The sequence below is a fragment of the Myotis lucifugus genome, unplaced genomic scaffold (genome assembly GCF_000147115.1).
Source record: "Myotis lucifugus unplaced genomic scaffold, Myoluc2.0 scaffold_1, whole genome shotgun sequence".
In the NCBI taxonomy this organism is placed as follows: Eukaryota; Metazoa; Chordata; class Mammalia; order Chiroptera; family Vespertilionidae; genus Myotis; species Myotis lucifugus.
The window spans coordinates 28,270,285-28,284,441 of record NW_005871049.1 but is presented as its reverse complement, the minus strand read 5'-3'; the positions used below and the strand labels follow the sequence as shown (position 1 = coordinate 28,284,441).

Here is a 14,157-nt window from a genome sequence, read left to right as displayed (position 1 = left end):
TAGAAGTTTCCCCTATTCAGGTTAATTTCTCCTTGTTAAGAGATAGTTGCCTTGATCCCTTATCCAGTCTTGTCTCTGCATTCATCATTTACAGACGGCATTGTGTGAATAGGTAATGGAGGTTAGGGGTACAGTCAAAACTTTGCTAAGGCCCTAACTGGTTCAGCTCAGTGGATAGAGTGTTGGTCTGCAGACTGAAGGGTCCTACGTTAGATAGCAGCTCTGCGGACAGCCAGGGTCAAGGCTGGGGCGGCGGGGGGCACGGGAGCACTGCGGCGTGCAGGGGGGAGGCGAGCGCTGCCAGCGCTGCCAGGGGACGGGGCGCGGGTACCGGCAGCGTCCGCGGACACCGTGGGGATGGAGGGATGCCGAGGGCCGGGGGTCATTAGAGAGCGCGCGTTGGTGGGGAGGGCTCCTGGCGTGGTGCTGCTGAAGATCCTCCAGTCATTGCAGCTGTCCCCTTTGCAAGGCTGGAGGGGAAGGCGGAGAACATAGAGTTGAATTCCTCTCTGCCCATTCAAACCGCTAGGACGGCCCTTGGTTTTTCTGGGGGAAGGACGTGAAGGTGGTGGGCGAAGTACCTGCTGCTGTGGGCAAAGGTGTCTGGAAGTGGGTGCCATGGGAGGTTGGGGGCAGGGAGCGTGCAATGCTGTAAGTTGACAGAGAGCCTTCTTGCTGTTGGCCTAACATGCACCCTCTCTTGTCTTCATTAGAAAGGACCTGGCTTGCTGGAAGGGGGTGCCACGGGTAAACGTGGGGAAATAATTATTGGGGGAAAGAAAGGGAGGTGAAAAACATGACATGGAAGAAGCACATTTGTAAGGGTCTGGTGGGAATTAAGTTAATGTTGAGGCATCTGATAGGTCTCCCCTTCTGCAATGAAGGTGAAACAATTTATGGTTTGGAAATGAAGAATGCAGAAGAGGTTTAAATATTCCAGTGTTAGCAGAAGTTTAAGGTTGTTTGTGGTTTGTTTTTTTTTTTTTTTTGGGGGGGGGGGTTGATGCATCAGACACTGGCAAGAATATAATTCTCATTTCAGCACGGAAAATGTTATTAAAATATGGCTAGGAAGATTAGTTGGAAGAGTCTAACTATACTTGCTACTTCATTTTATATAATGTTACCTAGAATATCTGCAGTCAGAAATCATCTTTGGGTAATAAACATTAGTATCAAGCAAGGAGGAAAGCCAAAAAGCAAATTTAAATCCATATACATCCTTTTGGGGGGTAAAAGCTTGCAAATTAGTGTGTATAAATAAAAACAGTGCATTTAGAGGGTGAAACTCTTTGATGATAATTTTTTCTTTTATCTCTGTCAATTTTTAATACTTAAAATTATCTTCCCTTTAATTAGTCTTATTGTTTATGGAAAATATGCACGCAAATTTAAAACAATCTAAAAATGAAAAAAGAAAACAAAAATTAATTCAAATTTAATAGCATCAGAAACCATTTTAACACCGTGTTGAACTTCCTTCCAGATATCTTACTAAGCATGATTGATGTACTGTGCAAGTCAATATCATTTTACAATTTTGTGTAATTATAGAATCAGAAATATTACATCTTTTATTCCTCAGTACTATATTATTTCCTACCATTATTTAAATTAACTTTTACTGCTAAATCAGCACAAAATATATAGTGACATATAACCACCTAGGAATGAGCAATGAGGATTTGATGTACAAATGTCTATTGGTTAGTAATGATTTTACTCCTTAAATAGGCATATAGTTAATCATTTGCTTCATACATGTAAATGTTTTTTTGTTCTTTCTTGTAGATCCACCTCCTGAAATTTAACGTTTCACGATGAAGTTTTTACCGGCGATTGCCTTTTTTATTTTAATTTCCTTGTGGGTTGAAGAAGCCTATTCTAAAGAGAAGTCTTCAAAGAAGGGGAAAGGGAAAAAGAAGCAGTATCTATGCCCATCGTACGTTCTTTCTGCCTTATACTCTCATATGGAGAGATGTTATTGCATTTTTTTTTATCCAAGTAAGGTTGCTTATTGAAACACATATCAGCAGAACCTTTCATATCAGAATACGCACTAATTTGCCAATGTCCCCTATCTTTCGTTAACTCCCACCTTAGTGGTCTTGTCCAAATCTATGACTTTAAATATCATTTATTTACTGTTGACTCCTAAACCTATGTCTGGCCCAGACTTTCTGAAGAACATCACACCCATACATTTAACATTTGAATCTGACTGTCTCTTAATGACCTCAAACTCAACTCAAACCCTGTTATCTCCTTTGGGAAGCTTTTCCTAATTCTGTTAGTCTGATTGAGATAAACACACTCTCTGCCTTTATAGTACCCTAATTGCCTATCATATTATAAATACAGTTTCCCCTCTAGATTGAAAGCTCTTTGAGAGCAGGATTTTATTGACTCAATCACTAAAGAGCAGCATAACACACATACACACACAAAATAAAAATTTGTTTAAAGAGTGAATAACAACCTAAAGATCATTGGCTTTTATAAGTCATTAAATCTGGATTGGTGAAGGCACTTAAAAATAATTTATATGATCCCTATGGACAATATTTAGAAATATGGTCCCAATTTTACAACTAGATGAGTTAATAACTGGGTAATTAGTAGAACATCTTCAACCTGGCTGATGTTTCCTGGTGACATTTTGGCCTTATTGTGTTCAACATTTTATCAATGACTAAAATAAGACCATACATAGGAAACACTCATCCAGACTGAAGATAGTATGCATACCCATATATTCAGAAATGAATTTTCTGAATCATAGGGTACAAGTATATTGAACTCTAGGAGATATGGGTAGTTTTCCAGCTCTACTCCCCCATCATTCATGTGTGAGAGTTCCAGTTGCTTCACATCCTTGTCAAAACTTGATATTATCAGCAATCATTTGAATTTTAGCTATCTGATATGGGTATAAGATATCACATTGTGATTTTAATTTGCATTTGCCTGATGATTAACGTTTCTGAGCACCTTTTCTTAAGTATATGGGACTTTTAGTTATAAGTCTTTTGCAAAATGCTCACTTTTTAAAATTGTTTTCCCACCTTTTAAAAAATCTGTCCATTTTTTTATTATTGCTATGTAGAAGTTATTTATACATTCATGAGAGAGTTCTTTGTCAGATGTATATACTATAGCTCTCTTTCCAATTTTTGGTATGCGTTTTAACTTACTTAACAGTGTCTTTTGATGACCTTAAGTAATTATTTTTAATGAAGTCTGAGTCTAATTTGATTTATTAATATTTTTTAATGCTTTTGTGTTTTATTTAAGAAATACCTCTCTACTCCAGGGTCATGAAGATAATCTCCTTTTTTCCCCCTTAGATGCTTTATTGTCTTTACTTTCACATTCAGTTCTGTAATCCATTTCAATTTATTTTTTTGTGTATGATGTGGGATTGGGTCAGGACTCATTTTTAAAAGCAGCACATTGATTGAAAGGCCATTGTGTCTTTCAATGCAGTTGTGTCTTTGTTGTAAACCAGTTGCTTGTTTCTCCATCCTGTCCCACTGGTTTATTACTATGTACCTTGTGTCAGTAACACACTTTCTAATTACTATAGCAGAATGCCTGCATGTCCTCTAGCTTTGTTCTCTAGACGTACCATAGCCCTTTTAGGTCCTTTGTGTTTCCTTATCAATTTTAGAATCAGCTATTCTACTTGCATATGTATAGACACAAAATGCTGGGATTTTTATTGACATTGTTTTGTTAACTTAAAATAAGAAGCCAAAGTGAGAGGCACCATTGTTTATTTGAGGTCACAAAAGTGCAACTCGGGGGCATAGATTTAAGCAGAAACCAAAATTGTGCTCTGATTACAGAGGAAAGGACTTTTTGTGAGAAAATGAAAAGAAACAATTGCATGCGTAGATGAAAGGAATTTCCATTGGTGTTCACACACTGAGTTACTTTTTAGCTATATGTGACTGGTTACTGATTCTGTCTTCAGAGAGAATGTCCATAATCAACAGTTCTTGTGGTTGGGATGCCTGCTTTCCTGCTAGTTTTACAAATAATTCTTTATAAGACAATGTTGCCTTGGCCCAGTGCAAAGGTCACTTCACCTAGTTCAACCATTCCAAAGGTTCATGGAGCAAGACTTGTAAGAAAGTCCTCTGGAATGGCTATTCTAGGTCTATTTTAAAATGGCTTCACTTATGTCAACTTTTCATAAAATAGACTCAATTTTGTTTCTAATTTGTATTCAAACATTAAATTAAACAGTAAACAAGAAAAACAACCACACATGGGAAAAAAAGACAGAGCAAACAAACTCCTTAGGAATGAAGATATTTACCATGACATTGGAATAACCACATTTTCATAAATGTGGCTAGCCCTGGGATAATAGTTTGTTTTTTTGTTTTTAAAAACCATATCAAATACAAACCATTGCACTGAGTAGAATTCTTTAAAGAATGGGAACTAGGGATTTTTTATTTTTATTCTTATCCTGTGGCCAATTACTCCATGAACCAGAGGTTGAGCTCCATCGGATGTAAGTGTTTTTGTGTTTTATTTGCTGGTATTTTCCCAGGACCTTAAAAAAAAAAAAAAGCCGGCGGTGGCAGGCACTTGTTAAATATTTGTTGAATGACTCATTGAATATTTATGGAATACTACATGTGTAGTATATTCAGAATTTGTGGTTCTAGTTAAGTATGAATTTTGTCAGGGGGAAATAGTTTCAACTCTTGAAAATTTACATTCAAGGAGCCTCTTTTTCCCCCTGAAAAAGAATGCCAACAAAATACAGGTGATAGAAGTTATCAGTCATGTCAATCATTTGGTAAGTACTGGATATGATATCATCATACCTTTACAAATACATTTTAAAATTAGTCACATTTGTTTCTGGGTGCCTTTAAGGTTCTGAATTGTTTTAAAATATGGTGCAGTATATTTTCTTTTATTTTCTAGGTGTTCATGTAAGAACTCTTACATTTTGGCAGCTATACAAGAAACTTGTTCTGGATTGTTAGCTTGACACTTTTAAGGAGGACAGGGAAACTGTCTGACTCAATTTTGCATGGGGGCATATGATCCTGCCTATATTGCCACCTCCCTCTATTCCAGTGGTTCTCAACCTTCCTAATGCCGCGACCCTTTAATACAGTTCCTCATGTTGTGGTGACCCCCAATTTCATTGTTACAAATTGAACATAATTAAAGCATAGTGATTAATCACAAAAACAATATGTAATTATATATGTGTTTTCCGATGGTCTTAGGCGACCCCTGTGAAAGGGTCGTTCGACCCCCAAAGGGGTCACGACCTACAGGTTGAGAATGGCTGCTCTATTCCTTTTCCTCCCTAGAGTGAATGAGCGAGCTCTCCCGAATCTAAGGCTGGTTTTTTCACCCATCATTTAGATCTCTTTGACTCCTATTTTGGGGGAGGGGAGAATCTGAAATTGGGATTAACTTTTTCTCACTCAACTGCATCTTTTGTAATCCACTCAAGTTTTACAGTATGGACTACAGTATAGAAAAATGCAATATGTCTCCGAAACCCACCTGTCTGTAGCCATTTTTTTTCCTTGCTAGAGTTTTCATGTTAAGGGGGTAAAAATTTATTAATATGTAAAGTTTAAGTACTTCGGAGCTGTATCCAATGCCAATTTGTCCTGCTGGTGTTTACTTATCTCTTTATGTGCCAGATTCTCCTTAGAAGAAAGCCAAGAAATTAAATTTTGTTTCCAAACAATAACTTTGTAAATAGTTCAAGGAAACAGCCCTCCCCCCAAAAAAAGTAGCAAACTAATTTAACTATTTTTTTTCTAAATGAAATTGAGCTATAACTTCACTTAAAACTCACTGTATATATACATACAGTATGACTTTTCTTTTTTGAGTGTTGTCACTGCATGTTGTTTTTTAAATTTAAACATTTTATTGTGGTATGAATACTTAACATGAGATCTGCCCTCTTCACAGATTTTTTTATTAGATGTTATAATGTTGTTTTCTGTAGGTACAATATTGTACAGAAAATCTCTAGAACTTATTCATCTTTGCATCAGTGAAATTTTACCTGTTAATTAACAATTCCCCATAGCCTCCTCACTCCATCAACCACCATTGTATTCTCTGTTTCTCTGAGTTTGACTATTTTAGACTCTTCATATAAGGAGGATCATGCAATATTTGTGCTTCTGTGACTGATTTATTTTACTTAGCATAAGGCCCTCAGGGTTTATCCATTATGTTGCATATGGCAAGATTTCCTTTTTTAAGGGTAAATACGACTCCATTGTATGAATATACCTTTTTTTTTTTAAAAAAAAAAAAAGCCAGTTATCTGTCAATGGACTTGTAGGCTGTTTCCACATGTGAGTGGCTATTATTAATCTTATGACCATGGCTGGTGCAGATACAGGGAGGAACTGGGTTTTACAGTCCAATTATTATGCACTGAGGGGGTGGGGTGGAGCTATGGTGAACTCTGCTTATTCCAACAACAGCTTGGTTCTCTGTAGTCCCCAAGGGACTGGCATATACTGGGCCCCATTATTGCTCTGGGACAGGGGAAATAGAACCCAGTATCTAGGGTAGCATCTAGGAAAGCTGGGATGTTACATGTGGGGTAAGACCTTTTCCTGCTCAGGGAGAAGCTGGGAGCTCTGGATGGTATAGGGGTATGCTGCTCTGGGGTGCGGTTTATGGTAAGAGTGTGTCCCCACTTTCCCTCCTAGTTTCATTGCAGCTGGTTGGGTGTAGAAGCCTCTCAACTAGTTCCTGGACTTCTGACAAAGGGAATGGTGTGTCCATGGGGGAAAGGAGGGTCCAGGCTTCCTATTCCATCTTGTTAAAGTTGCTCCCAGTCAAACTTTTCAATAGGTGTACTCCCTCATTCAATTTCCTTTCCTACTGCTCTCTGTTCTATCCACGCCCATCTATCTGGGTTCAATCTCTTTCTCAGCTGAAAACAGCTCTCCTTTTTGCTAAACTCCACACAGAGAGTTTTCAGTCCTGATCGCAACCTCACCATGACATTTGGTCCTGTTAACCAACCCTCCCATAGAATATCCTTTTTCCTGGAGTTCTGTTGACACTCACGTATGGATTTCCTCCTTCCCCTTAGGCAGTTTATTATTTGTCATAATTGTCGGCTTATTTTTTCCTCCATCTGCTCATGTTTTAATTCCATGTTCTTTTCTCACTGTAAATTCTCTTTTCTAGCAAGTGACTATCTGATCACTGGAATAATCTGAGGAGCTTTTAATATTCTGATGCCTGAGCTAAACAACTTAAACTAATTAAATCTGGAGGGCATCAGAAGTTTGCAGAGGTTCTTAGGTGAATTCAAGGCCAGCCAAAGCCAAGAATCACTAGACAGATTCATCTGAACCCACAGTTTTGAAGACTACTTTTATATCAGAACTAGAGGCCTGGTGCATGAAAATTCATGCACTGGAGGAGGCGTCCCTCAGCCCGGCCTGCCCCCTCTAACAGTCCGGGAGCCTCAGGGGCTGGAGGTGACCCGGTGATCAGGGGAAGGCGACGCCCCCATCACACTTCTGCTGCTGCCACTGCTGGCAGTGCAAGCCTCGGCCGGCCCTGGTTACCTGAACCTCAGGCAGCCCTGGGTGGCTGAGGGGCTGAGGGTGGGTCTGGCCACACTGCGCACCTGCCACCCCCTGATGGGGCTGAAAGGACTGGGCGCCGCCAACGTTGTGATGGAGTGACAGTCAATTTGCATATTCCCTATTTATTAGATAGGATAATCAACATTTGTGTTGGATTTTTAAATGCATAACCAGTATCTGGTACCTTGTATGGCATATATAAAAGCTCAAGAATTTTGTTAAGTGAATTCAGGAATGACTAAAGTAAAAGAAAAATGCTGCATATTGATAGTTGTATAAGATGTTGTTCTTTAAGAAATCTTATTATTTAGCTGATGTTGTAGATTGAGTTCTCTCAAAGACAGATTCTGAGATGAAGATCTACAGGCAGAGAGCAATTGCTTTTGGAACACACCTATGTGAGTGAATAAAGGGGATTCAAACCCAGGAACAATACAGCTGCACCTAAGCATCAGTCAGTGCCCTAGGGTGCTCTGCAGCTGGGGCACCCTCTCAAGTTGTCTCTATTAGTAGAAAGGGTTCCCTTGCATATCCATGACAAAGTTTTTGGATATGGGTAAGACACCTCTCTTCAGCTGAAGGTTACTCCAGAAGAGACACAGCTCAGACTCCTAAACAGCCAGCATTCCTGGCAACCATCTCAGTTTTGAAGCGACCATTGGGGTTGCAGCACCACAGCATCCACAACAGGTAGATCCAGATTATTGAATGGGGTCCAAAACCTTTGATTTAAAGGTGAGGATACTGAGGCTCAAAGAGGGCAAGTGAATTGTCCAGTACCACGTGGGAATCTTAGAGTCTGTCTGGGCTAGAACACCAACCAGTCTGTAGACTGTTAGACAAGTGTTTCTTCAATTATTCCCACACTTAACTTTATTATGTGCATTAGTGTGGGTTTATCTTATTACCAGTTCTATTAGGCCAGAAGAGAAACATTTTATATCTATGCTACGCATGGAAAATTGAGAAAAGATAAGTACTTTTCCAGCTGCAGTTAGAGCAGAGTTAGAGGTGTTACTACGGATTTTTATTTGCTGGGTCAGGATAAAATACTATTTCTGCAAAGCACAGAAAGCAATTGCACAGTAAACATTTGGTTTGGATTGAGGTTTACACTTAATTATTTATGACATGAGTTTTGTATCAAATTAACAAACCAATGAGAAGTAGCGAGAATGTATAGTGTTTTACCCTGTTTGAGAATCATACCATATAAATAGAAAATACTTATAGTATTCACAGGACAAGTAATCTCACATGTGATATGAAGTTAAAAAGACCATAGCCTTTGATGGGATTTGGAAATTGCTAGTATCAAAATCCAGCATCTCTCCAAATAGATGTTTCTACTTTGTGAAAAACATTTTTTTTGGAGCCATGGATGATGTAAGTGCATAATTGAAGTTAGACAAGATTTGAAAATGTTTCTACAGGATCCAAAAGTTCCTGAAGCCCACTGCAGAGATAAATGAAATAAATGTTGTGGAACACTGTTCTTAATTATGATTCTTGGCCTATAGTAACATGCCAGACTTTGCCACACACATCCACATTTACTCATAAACACATTCTTTTCAAATAAATTATAAACTAATTAAACTCAACTAATCATGTAAAATGTATCACTCGCTATAGTCATAAACCACTGTTCACAATTTAATGTGTGAAAACAGAATGGAAAAATACAGAAGCTGTCAAGAGAGGTAGTAATACATTAGGAAGATACAAAACAAATAACCCCTTAATTATCTGGATTCAAAAATAACTATTGACTTAGTTTCTTACCTGAGTGTATAAAATGTTTAGCTTAATATGACTGTCTGCCTGATTATCTAGAAGAGTAGTTTCACTGCCCTAAAAATCTCTGTGCTCTGCCTAGTCATCTCTCTTCCCCTCCTCCAACCAATCCCTGGCAACTACTGATCTTTTCACTGTCTGCAGTTTTGCATTTTCCAGAATGTCATATGGTTGGAATCATATAGTATATAGTCTTTCCAGATTGGCTTCTTTCACTTAGTAATATGCATTTCTGTTTCACCACGTCTTTTCATGGCTGGATGGCGCATTCCTTTTTTTGTGCTGAATAATATTCCATTGTTTGGATGCACCACAGTTTGTTTATCCATTCATCTATTGAAGGATTTCTTGGTTTCTTTCAGGTTTTGGCAAATACCAATAAATCTGTTATAAATATTTGTGTGCAGGCTTTTTGTGTGAACATTGTTTTCATCTCCAAGGAGCAAGATTGCTGGATGTGATGGTGAAGAGTATGTGTAGTTTTTTAAGAAATCACCACATGGTCTTTCAGAGCAGCTGTACCATTTTGCATTCCCACCAGCAATGAATGAGAGTTCCTATTGGTCCTCATTCTCACTTGTATTTGGTGTTAATGTTCTGGATTTTGGTCATTCTAATAGGTGTGGGCTAGTATATCATTGTTCTTTAATTTGCTTACCCTGGTGACCTATAACCTGGAACATCTTTCATATGCTTATTTTTCCATCTGTGCATCTTCTTTGCTGAGGGGTCTGTTAAGGCCTTGGCTGTTGGCTCTCTCCCCCTTCCTAAATACACTTTTTATTTTAGAACAGTTTTAGATTTATAGAAAAATTGCCCAAAGACTACAGAATTCACAAATAACCCTGCATTTAGTTTTCCCTATTATTAATATTTTATATTAGTGTGGTACATTTTTATAGTTGAAGAACCAATATTGACACATTATTATTAACTAAAATCTGTACCTTGTTGAGATTTCCTTAGTTTTTATCTAATGTCCTTTTTCTGTTACAGATTCCCATTCAGGATATTACATTATATTGGTCTTTACGCCTCCTTAGTTTCCTCTCAGCTGTGAAGTTCCTCTGACTTTGTTGTTTTTCATGACCATGACAGCGTTGAGGTGTACTAGTCCTGTGTTTTGTAAAATGCCACTCAATTGGGATTTGTCTGATGTTTTTCTCATAATTAGCACAGGGATATGTGTTTTGGGGAAGCATATGTCCATATGGATTCTTGGATTTTATTTTATAGTTTAGAATATAACCCAATACTACTTTATTTTATTGCTCAAATCATTATAGGCTTGGCCATAGGGAGCTCTTTCAGTTGGGTTCTGCATATTCTCATCTGTTTTTCCCCCCCCTGATCTTACTTCTGTCACTATAAGATACCTGATTTTATTTTTTAAATCACCTCCTAGATGAGGATACCAGCATTTGTGTCCATGAAGGAGTTGTTTCTCAGCTTATGGTCCACAGGTCCGGTAACCCTCAGCATTGCAAACTTTGCATGTATTTTTCAGGGAAGGACATAGCTTTTATCAGATTCATAGCTGTGTCTGTAACCTAAAAAGGAGGTAAAGAACTCCTGCCCTGGAGTAAACAGGAGGAATAATACAACCCACATATTTGACAACCTTGCTCTTCCTTGCTGCTTTATGCTTCTTTTATTTAGTTCATGTACTGCCAAAAGCTTTGCAGGGCCTCAGGCCCAGTGTACACATGCTGACATAGGCCATACTGAATCCAGGCCTGAGAAGATCTTTGCCCATTTGCTGTGGTATTTATAACTCTTGGAAAAACAAAGCAATCCCTTTGGGCTCAAATTCCTGGTTTGAGGGATGAGATTAAGACAATATACTCATACACACCATTTCTGAAATGGCACTGTGCAGTGTGGTCACTAAAGGGTCATGTAAAAATATGAATGTCCTACAGTTAATGGAAAACTGAGCTTTTCCCCTTTGCAAAGAAATCTCTGGATTTTTCCTTTAGTGCTGGAAAACATTACATCATCCAGCTATATAGCCTGATACATTCCTTGCATAACTTTGCATATTAGTAACGACATTGGTTGGAGTTTAGGCAAGCGAACAAAAGAAGACTGGTTGTAAAAAAAGCTTTTGATATAAAATATTATTTTTTCTTGTCATTTGATCACGTTGCCTGAATAGAGTAAGTTATTTTCTTAAATTAATATCACATTTTCATGAAACCAACCCTGTTTTGCAATAATATCATAATTGTTGATAGATTTCTTGAAATAAAACAAAATAGCATAGTCAGATGGATAAAACATTAGATTGAGATTCAGAATATGGAGACTAATAGTGAAAGGCAATAAGTGTGTGACCTTGTTAACATCATTTAACTCTTCTTATTTGTGCTTATTTTGTATAAATAGTACTGTTCCATTTCCAGATTATAAGGTTATATATAGGCAAGTACAGACATAGGAAAATATGCTACATGCAAATTGTTTTAGCTCTTTGGAAGAAAGTGGCATAGGTATCTAGGCACTTAAAATGTGTTTTTTTTTAATGTTTAGAGATGACTTTAAAGTTATTTTAGTATTGAATAAGCAAAATATATGATTTTTAGTATTGACTAAGCAAAATATATGATTTCATATGATATGAAAATCCCTAAATTTATGCATGTGAATATAAACTACATGAGATTTCTCTTAAATTTTGAAATGCCTCTGAAATATTAATATAAAGAAGGGTGAACTATCGACTAAATATTTGTATGATGAAATAAGAATAAAATGGGCTATAGTATATGTGATGTGTTCCCTTTTTCAATTCAAGAGGTTGTTTTTGCCAGTCAACATTTTTTATTTTTAACACATAAGATTTTAAAGATATATATTTTTATTGATTTCAGAGAGGAAGGGAGAGGGAGAGAGAGATAGAAACATCAGTGATGAGAGAGAAACATTGACTGGCGGCCTCCTGCACACCCCATACTAGGGATTGAGCCCACAACCCAGACATATGCCCTCACTAGGACTCAAACATTGACCTCCTGGTTCATAGGTCGACACTCAACCACTGGTCCACACCTGCCAGGCAAGATTTTGTTGTTGTTGGCTTTGGAGAAAAATACAAACATTTGGAGATAACTAGATAGAAGAGTGATACTGATTAATTGGAAAAGGTCAAATTCAGATTTTCTAGAACTAATAATTTTAAAAGCTAGTAAAACTAATTGAACTTATGGTGTGATATAATATAGATTATTCTCCTAAATAAAGCAATATAAAACAATATATGGATGGATGATCATAAGAAGATAGATAGTATTTCTTTTCCATGATGGCAGGCTTATTGTCAAATGATAACTAGAAATCTGGATAAGCAGGTTTCATTCTTGACTCTACCACTTTAGAAAACTTGTAATTTTACTGTGTCTTCATTTCCACATATACCATATACTCTATTGCTTCATTTACTCACCTACCACTCACTTTCCTACCAATCTGGCTTTTCTCTTTCACTTCACTGAATAAATGATTCTCTGTGTGGCTAATATCTCTCTTATTTAAGCAAGTATTTGTGATTATCAAATACAAGAGTGTATTGGACAAGATGGTTAATTCTCCAATATCTATTTCATACCAGACTATAATCTGAGGTAATCATGATTGTTTCTTCCTCTGGCCAGTGATTGGTTCAGCAATGTCCAATGCTAGAAAGCTTCTGAGAGAAAAAAAGTCCTTTCTCCTAAGAGGACACCACAGGAATAAATGCTCTTCCGCATCTGGAAATGATGAGTGTAACTGCTACTGCTTACAGCACATGCAGCTATCTTGAGACTAAAGTCTACCTAAAGACCTGGCAGATGAAAAGGGCTTGAGCCCAATGTGTATTTGATACTATATAAGCTGTACAGGGTTATTACAAAAAGGCAGAAGCCATTATTTCCTCAAGTATTATACTGTCTGCATCTAGTCTTATTGGTAATATACATGTAGATAAGAAAAACTACAGCCTGGCTGTAGTGGTTGAGCAGCAACCCATGAACTAAGAGGTTCCTGGTTAGCTTCCTGGTCGGGGCACATGCATGGGTTGTGGGCTTGATCCCCAGTCGTGGGTGTAAGGGAGGCAGCTGATGGATGTTTCTATCTCTCTATCCCTCTCCCTTCCTCTCTAGCTAAAATCAATAACTACGAAATAATTGACAATGTATATTTAGCAGTTTGTCTTCATTAGAGTAAGGTGGGATGATTGAGATAAGATTTTAGAAAGTCAATCTTGAAAGATGGTTTGGGTTTAGATTAATACAATAAGAAGTGGAAATTACAATATTCCAGGAAGGGGGTTTTATTCTGAGCCAGTGAATGAAGGAAGGACAAAATTTGCTAGTGAATTAGAATAGCTAGAAAATGAGTTTGATTGACACAGCTTACAGCTTATAATTGGGTCCATTAAGTAAACTGGAAATAGGCATATTAATAAGAGAAAAGGTATTCAAACTTAATTTTCAATATTACATGCACAGGTACATTACAATAAAAAAAGTGAATACCCCAAAAATAGTGAGATTTGAGAGCTTACATATCATCTTTTTTTAAAATATATTTTTATTTTTTAAATATATTTTTACTGATTTCAGAGAAGTAGGAAGAGGGAGAGATAGAAACATCAATGATGAGAGAATATCATTGATCAGCTGCCTCCTGCATGCCCCACACTGGGGATTGAGCCCACAACCCGGGCATATGCCCTGGCTGGGAATCGAACCATGACCTCCTG

General features: G+C 37.5%; 1 protein-coding gene across 1 annotated transcript in view; it reads left to right on the top strand.

Annotated features, from left to right (window-relative positions):
* The first annotated feature begins 1,791 nt into the window (after positions 1 to 1,791).
* GLRB (glycine receptor beta) overlaps positions 1,792 to 14,157 on the top strand; it is a 51,437-nt gene continuing 39,071 nt past the window's right edge. The window contains exon 1 of the mRNA XM_023755463.1: positions 1,792 to 1,942. Within this exon, the coding sequence (XP_023611231.1) occupies positions 1,821 to 1,942 (122 nt within the window). The 5' untranslated portion in view covers positions 1,792 to 1,820. The remainder of the gene's footprint in view (positions 1,943 to 14,157) is intronic.